This window comes from Primulina eburnea, chromosome 4 (genome assembly GCF_022965805.1).
Source record: "Primulina eburnea isolate SZY01 chromosome 4, ASM2296580v1, whole genome shotgun sequence".
NCBI classification, from domain to species: domain Eukaryota; kingdom Viridiplantae; phylum Streptophyta; class Magnoliopsida; order Lamiales; family Gesneriaceae; genus Primulina; species Primulina eburnea.
Genome location: NC_133104.1, coordinates 23,243,183 through 23,251,952, shown reverse-complemented (window position 1 = coordinate 23,251,952; position 8,770 = coordinate 23,243,183). Strand labels below are relative to the sequence as shown.

Genomic DNA, 8,770 nt, shown 5'->3' with positions numbered 1-8,770 from the left:
TTTCAAACTTTTCGTCGTAGAGATAGTGTCGCCATATCTTCAGTGCAAACACAATAGCCGCCAATTCAAGATCATGAATTGGGTAACGAGTCTCATGTGGCTTCAATTGTCTCGAGGCATAAGCAATGACATGCCCCCGCTGCATCAGAACACATCCTAGCCTTCTTTGAGATGCATCACAATATACAACGAAATTACTAGTACCTAAAGGAATAGTCAATACAGGAGCACTGGTCAGTCGTTTCTTTAACTCCAAGAAGCTAGAATCACAGGCTTCAGACCACACCAATGGCGCATTCTTCTATGTTAATTGGGTAATCGCCTTCGCAATACTGGAGAAATCTTTAATAAATCGTCGATAGTACCCTGCCAAACTCATGAAACTGCGTATCTCTGGCACTGAGATCGGTCTAGGCCAACTGATCACAGCCTCAACTTTACTCGGATCAACAGAAATACCGCCTCCAGATATGATATGCCCCAAACAGACAACTTGTCTTAGCTAGAACTCACACTTTGACAGTTTAGCATATAATTTCTCATTTCTCAAGGTTTGCAATACAATTCTTAAATGTTCGGCATGCCCAATCATACTCTTAGAATATACCATAATATCATCAATAAAAACAATAACAAACTCATCTAAATATTTCTGAAAGACACGGTTCATCAGTCCCATAAACACTGCTGGAGCATTCGTTAAACCGAAAGGCATGACGATAAATTCATAGTGTCCATACCTGGTTCGGAATGCTGTCTTCGGTATATCAATATCTCGGACTCTCAGCTGGTGATATCCAGATCTCAAATCAATCTTGGAATAGACAGACGAACCCTGCAACTGATGAAATAAATCGTCGATACGAGGCAATGGATATTTGTTCTTTACTGTCGCTTTATTAAATTTCCGGTAATCATTACACAATCTCATTGATCCGTCTTTCTTTCGCACAAACAGCACCGGAGCTCTCCAAGGAGATACACTTGGTCTGATATACCCCTTGGTTAGCAAATCTTCTAACTGTCTGGCTACCTCTGGCTCGGGCTGGGTCTGTGTTGGGGTTGGCTGAAAGGAATGAACAGATGAAGCTTGCCTCTTAGGCTGAGTTACTGAACCAGATGCTCCTACACTCTGAACTTGCTGTACTCCTTTCTGTAAACATACCCTGGCGAAATGTCCCTGTTGTCTGCAGATGTTACAGCGACCCATCATACCCTGGCACTGCTCGTTGGCATGTCTGCCTCCACAAGAACTGCAATACACACCTGTATACTCTGTGCTCTGACCCGGACCTCTCTATCATGATCCACTGGAGCTCGAAGAACTGCCCCCTGATCTCTTGAACTGTTTGTCTTTTGCTTTCAGTTGATCTTTCTTGCCACTGCTACTACCACCACTCTTGAATCTGGGAGGGGTTGAATTGAAGGTTGTCACGGTCTTGGAGCCAGAGCGACATAAGAAGTGCTTCGTTGCCTAAGCAATCCAGCTTCTGCCCCCTTGGCACGGTTCAAGGCATCTGAAAAATTGTTTGGTCTACCGATATTCACCAAGGTAAATATTTCTGGATTCAGGACATTGATAAACTTATCTGCCACGGCCTCATCATTCTCTGCGACATGAGGAGCAAATCGGATCAATGTCAAAAACTTTGCCACATATTCCTCGAGGTTCAGCTGTCCCTGTCTCAAATTGGCAAACTCACCACCTTTGTCTTTTCGGTAGGAAACAGGAAAGAATCGCTGATAGAACTCTGCTTTAAAAACTTTCCAAGTGATCTCTGTGCCACGATGCTCCAATGCTCTCTTCGTGGTAAGCCACCAGTTCTTTGCAACTTCATGCCGTTGATGCCCAATAAGTTTAACTCGTCGCTCGTCAGTGTAGTCAAGGGATTCAAATAACATTTCGATGTCATCGAGCGAACTTTCACATTCAACTGCACTTTTTGTGCCCTTCAGTGTCGGTGGTCGAAACGACTGTAACCTTTTCAGCAAAGTCTCCATTGGTGTAGCGGTTACACCCATCAGATCATTGGAAGTACTGCCCTGTTCTGGTGCTCGACCTGCTACTGGTTGCGGTACTTGTCGAGGAGGCATATCTGATTATCAAACGGATTAGTACACAATCTATACAATCTGTCTCAGTCCTCCTCTAATCATATACCTCTGATCCAGAATCTGTTTTGATTCAGTATTTGCAATTACATGATGTCATCAACTCAGATAACAAAACATCATGTAATAGTGAATGCAATAAATCATGCTAGCACAAAAAAGCAATGAAGAAAATTCAATCTACCCCCGCTCATTCTATTCTATCTCAGTCTAAAGGATCTATCGCTCTAATACCATCTGTTGTGGGGACGCGGGCTCTAACTCAATTGTCTTTGGGATTAATTGGATCTTTGCTAGAAAATGTGGGTCATATAAAAAAAAATTCTTTTAACAATATAAACAAGTGTATATAAATCATATATAATGCTTATATCTTATTTAACTCAAAATATCATTCACTTATTCGATTACAAATATTCTTCTAGTGTTTAGAATTTTATTACATGTCTAGTAATAAACCACTAGTTCTTCTTCTCAGCCCGTAATCTCCACGCTATCTTGATCTCTCATCTTTGTCTCGACCCTGATCCTGCCCCACCTGTTGTCATGCATACATACAGACAAAACAACAGCCGAATACTCCGATGAGAACAAATCTCAGTATAAAACATGTATACATGCATGTCATGCAATACATACAAATTCATAACACGTAAATCAGTAATTATGACACATTAGTGAATACAGATAAAACAATTCGACTCTTATTCTTTAATTCAACTCATATCTAAATCTAGGGATCCCGGTGTGAATAAGACATAGCAAGTCTCCCACCTACTCTCCCAATCAGGGTGGCGGTACGTCTTATTCATAGACTTCAGCTCTGTCTGTATAGAATATCTACAATCGGAGTCTATCTTCTCCTATGCCTCGATACCACCGAACGTCTAGAACTTGGCATATCTGCCAATGACTTTCCTATCTCAATGCTTGTATATAAATCAATATAAAGCACAAACATAGCAAGGTATAGAAATCTAGTATTTGATTTGTGGGAAACTCAAACCGAATCTGATTCGAGTTATATCTCCCCAATCAAACATTGAATTATACCTTTCTTTGTTCAATCTTTATCGATGTCGAGGTCTCGATGTCGAAGCTTGTCAAAAAAATCTGAAATGACATATTCAAGATGCATTCTATCAATTTCTAACTCAATTCAATACACATACGAATCAATATTCAATCTCGGTACATTTCAAAGGCATAACGGCATAGTCTCGATATACTAGGAATACTGACACAATAATCAAATCTTCAGAATGCATAACCAATACCATATCGTCACAATTCTAATTCCAGCTTGTCAACATCTATACCATTCAACTCAAGATATGCTTAAATTCACAATAAAGGCATACGGTATAATTTCTTTGATCCGATTTCAAATGTACGATCACCGCTATCATAAGAACATATAATAGCAATCAAACTCTGATTTCTACCAACATCTCAACTTCAAGACATGGTGAAATGTAATAATACTTACATCTTTTTGTAGCTTGTAACAAGAGGAGTACGGAATCAAAATCGGATCGAAATTCAAATGTTTAGATCTTGTACAAACTAATTTCTAAGCTATGAAGAAATTTAAGCTTTCATGAAGATTTTCGGTGGTCTCCTTGCTGGATATCTATAAGAATGAAGGTGACTAATACATTATATTGCATGGCCAAGACACCCGGCTTATTATTCATTCTGCACGTCGCACCGCGGGTGCGGTGAGCATACTATACCACATCCAAGATTTCAGAAGAACGACCGCGGGTGCGGTACTTTTTTTACCGCGGGTGCGTTGCCCTCTCTGTCCCAACACCGCGGGTGCGGTCATTCTGCACCGCGTGTGCGCTATGCCTACTAGATTTCATCCAACAATTCAGAAGATACGACCGCGAGTGCACTGCATTTTGTACCGCGGGGGCACTGGTCTTTCTACCAATCAACTCAAATTGCAACGTCGCATCTCCCTGTCTGTTCTTCCATTCCCTGATTCATAATACAGGAAAACTAAAAAGTATTAGACTAAATCTTGGGCATTACAATCTGCCTCAATGATAAGTGCATTTTATGCACTTAAATTATCCCTATACTTCACATTTATTGTTAGTATTTTTGGGCAGAATTACGCGCTTTTGTTGTTTTTCGATGTGATTGCAAGAATTTAGGTGCGACTACGACATGGGCGTGAAAATTAACTAAAATGGCGCTTAGGAGAAGAAATGTTAGAAAAGCAAGCATGCTGGGCAGTAAGACCCGCGCATATGCACGACTGATTATCGCGCACATGCCCCACTAAGGCAGAAGGCTCAGCGCACATGCGTGGAGCAAGGGCGCGCATATGCGAGCAGCAAGAATAACTCACGTACTGAAGAACCCGCGCATATGCACTAGTTAAGGGCGCGCATATGCGCGCGATGCGAATCTCAGAATTAAATAGGTTACGACGTGTGCTTAGAAAGGGATTCTGAAAATTTCTTGCCACAGCCGACATCAGAGAGTGGAAGGGAAAAGCGAGAGCCAACGACCGGACGCAAAGAACAGAGATAGAAAATGCTGGATCCGGACATGGAGACACACTTTCATCTCTCGCCAACACGTTCTTAATTCGGTTCTTTACTTTTATGTTTTTAATGAATACAAACAGGTTTTGTATTAATTTAGATTCGAGTATGAACTAATTCCATTATCTAGAGATTGATGTAGTCTTGTTTGAACCCATGTTATTGATGTTTTGAATTTTCATGAATTAATTCATCATGTTTATTTGTGATTTCTGGTCATTAATGCTTTTGACTTACTGGCCAAAATTCGACTGATCTAATAATTGAGACTAACACTCGAGAGAGGTGAACGAAATTAGGACAGGGGAAATCGCATCGTCAGATTTTTATAAGGTGAAAAAGACGTATAACTTTGGCGAATCCATAAGAGAACCTTGTGTGCATTTACTACGTGTTACATGATTTTGAATAGACATATTAAAATCAGTAATAGGTAATACAGTTCTATTTATCACTTGAAAAAGTGAATAAAAAATATTGTAAGTTCTTGGTTAATAAATACGATGCAATTTAATAACATGTTAATTAATTTTGATTTATTATAGGGGAAACCAGATGAAATCATATCTCTAGATTTATTTACTCATTGAATTTTGACTGTGTGCTAGAATTACACAAATTGTTAGTTTCTCTGAATTGATTATACACCAGCTATTTGATTTTTCTAAATAAAGTTGAACTATGTCAATTATGGTATTTAATATACAATTTTAAATAATTACTCTTCGTGGGATCGATATCTGTACTCAAACCAGTACTAAAACTTGACACCGTACACCTGCGGTAGGGAAAATACGCAACAAGTTTTTGGCGCCGTTGCCGGGGAGTAAACTATTTAATTGCATATTGATATCATTACTAAGTAGTCTTTAATTTAATTTAGAGTTTATTTGATTTTATTTATTTATTTTGTTAACTGATAGTCTTCTCTGTTTTGCAGTGCACGCGAAGATTTCAAAATCCCGACTTGCTGATTTTTGATCCGGAAATCGAAAGAACTCCCAGGATATTAATGAAAGCAAGAAGAGACGAAATTAAAGCAATGGATGAAAGTAGAGATAATCAGAATGAGCTCCCAAGAGAGGTGCCAATCCGGGAAGATTTCCGCCCAGTCATCAACGCTCACTACTCTGGAATAGCTCGCGGAACCATTTCTGCTAACAACTTCGAGCTAAAGCCCGCACTCATTAACATGGTTCAACAGAACCAATTTGGAGGAGCAGCCACTGCAGATCCCCATCTTCACCTCAGAACGTTTCTGGAGATCACGGACACGGTAAAAATTAATGGTGTTTCTGACGAAGTTATTCCATTGCGCCTATTTCCATTTTCTCTCAAAGATCAAGCTAGGAGTTGGCTCCAATCTCTACCGCTGGGAAGAATTACTACTTGGGCAGATCTAGTGACGAAGTTTCTGTCAAAGTACTTTCCTCCTACTAAATCTGCTCAGCTGAAAATAGATATCACTAACTTCAGGCAGAGAGAACTTGAGGTATTATATGAGGCGTGGGAGCGATACAAAGAATTACTCAAGAAATGTCCGAATCATTGATATGCAGATTGAGTTATTTTACAATGGTTTAGATGGGCCGACTAGAGGGAATGTGGATGCAGCCACCAAAGGTACTATTTTTTTTAAAACACCTGATGAGGCCTATGATTTTCTTGAACAGATGACCATTAACAGTTATCAGTGGCCGAGTGAGAGATCTTGATCAAGGAAACCTGCTGGAGTGTATGCCGTAGACCCGATCACATCACTTACTGCACAGGTTTTGGCATTGACCACACAGATTGCAGCAATGAGCAAAGTAGGCCAAGCTACGTCTGAAGTAGCACTGGTGACTGCCGAAGAAGAACCAGTTCTGGAGGAAGCTCAGTACATCAACAATCGTGGTTTTGGAGGTTATTGAGGTAATCCTCCCACTAATACTTATCATCCAGTTTTGAGGAATCACGAGAATTTCTTTTATGCGAACAACAAGAACGTGTTGAATCCTCCACCGGGGCTCAATACACAGAAATGGGAAGGAAAGTCATCTTTTGAAGATCTAGTTGGTACATTTGTGACTGAGTCTGGGAAAAGAATGGCGAGAACTGAGTCTCGTCTTGATAACATGGAGACACACATGGGCAATATGGGTGCCACGATGAAATCCTTGGAATCACAGATTGGGCAACTAGCAAATGCTTTGAAAGATCAGAATAAAGGACAGTTCACAAGCAATACAGAGGTGAATCCTAGGGAGAAATGAAAGGCTGTCACATTGAGAAGTGGCAAGGAGATTGGAATCCCAGAGCCTACTGATGAGAATGCAGATATTTGTGTTGAGGAAAATGATGGAAAGAGTGCAAGTGTTGGAGAAGAGAAAGTGGATGTAGTGACCCGTTCCAGAATCACCTACTAGTTGAGAACTAAGCATGCAACTAACTTGATTAATAATAATCAGAGATAACAGCGGAAAATACCAACAAATGATAGTTATACAACCCAATCGAAATCAGAACAACTCAAAATATATTCGGTACAACCATATCGAAATAGAATAGTACTGAAAACTAAACCAACCAGATACTCACTGTCCTCCTCCTGCTCTTCCCGAGCTGTCCAACCTGAGGCCTGCCCCGTGGGAATGGGGTGCCCAAGATAAACAAAACCGAGGACGTGAGCGATAAGAACGCCCAGTACAAAAGCATGAGTATACAAACCTATATGAAATGCACATGCTATGATATGATACCAGGGTAGTCAAGAAACAGGAATCACAAAAGATCTCAAAATGCTCAGTCTAGAGGCGCCAAGTGGATAGTGCCGCGCGGTCCTACCTCTGGGTCACTGCATCCACTGCAAGAACAGACGTGGACCTAAAATATCCCGGATCACCGAAGCCCTCCCGACCCGTCGGCCACTGTGTACTCTCGGTGTCCATGCGTCCACAAGATAAGACAGGGCTGAGCGGCCCCACAAGATATAGCTTATCTCGAAAGAGATACAGCTCAACAGTAAAGGCTATCTCGAAGGAGATACGGCTCAACATGAAATGCAACGTGCAGTAATAAACGTGACATAATAGCATGCATCATATGACATATATCAATGCACCACATAATCATGCAACACATATAAGAATGTATACTCAACCAGGATATCTCGGATAGTACTTTCGTACCTCTATCACAGCAATCCTAATCCACTGGAATAACCAGACAACAGGTCTAGTCCAAGCCTATGCATCAAAAGCACCCAATGAACAATACTACCATGCTATACTAGCAAAACCAGTACTCCCTAGTACTACCAAAGGTTTAGGGTTTACCTTCGTCCGTCGACAGCCCTTTGATGTCGATTGCCTCGTAACTCAGGCGTCGCTACACTACCAATCCTGGCAGCTCTTGGTTATCGCTCGACCGGAAAATAACCCTAGAAACCTTTCAAATCTCTCAAATATGAGACACAACTCAAGGATTGTCAATACAAAATGAGGAAATCCGAGCACTATTTATAGGCTATGTTCGGATCCACCGAACCCACTTCGGAACGTCCGAACTCCCACGTGTCCATCAGCTCTTGACACCTCACGATCGGATCCACCGAACCTACACTTCGGAACTTCCGAACTCCCACGTGTCCATCGGCTCTTGACACCTCATAATCGGATCCACCGAACCTACACTTCGGAACGTCCGAACTCCCACGTGTCGATCAACTCTTGACACCTCATGATCGGATCCACCGAACCCACTTCGGAACGTCCGAACTCCCACGTGTCCATCGGCTCTTGACACCTCATGATCGGATCCACCGAACCTACACTTCGGAACGTCCGAACTCCCACGTGTCGATCAACTCTTGACACCTCATGATCGGATCCACCGAACCCACTTCGGATCGTCCGAACTCTTCGGTGCTACCGAACCATCTTCGGTCCGTCCGATCATGACCACGGTCAAAATTACACATTAAACCTTCTTAATCACCATTAATCCGTTAATTACCCAATTTGGAATTCGGGCTACTACATTCTCCCCCCCTTAAAAGATTTCGTCCTCGAAATCAGGCTTAGAGGATGAACAAAACGAAATAACAACATCGTTAC

The 8,770-nt window shown here is 41.4% G+C and overlaps 1 protein-coding gene and 1 non-coding gene across 2 annotated transcripts; both read right to left on the bottom strand.

Annotated features, from left to right (window-relative positions):
- Window positions 1–1,431: 1,431 nt before the first annotated feature.
- LOC140830126 (uncharacterized) lies at window positions 1,432–2,094 on the bottom strand. The gene is made up of 2 exons (XM_073193408.1): window positions 1,765–2,094; window positions 1,432–1,680 (listed from the first exon to the last, which is right to left on the bottom strand). Exons 1-2 carry the CDS (start codon window positions 2,092–2,094, stop codon window positions 1,432–1,434), a joined length of 579 nt encoding a protein of 192 aa, XP_073049509.1.
- A 4,026-nt stretch (window positions 2,095–6,120) lies between these two features.
- Window positions 6,121–6,227, bottom strand: LOC140831275 (small nucleolar RNA R71). Its single transcript, XR_012117848.1, has one exon. It is a non-coding gene; the product is annotated as a small nucleolar RNA R71 (small nucleolar RNA).
- Window positions 6,228–8,770: the final 2,543 nt, after the last annotated feature.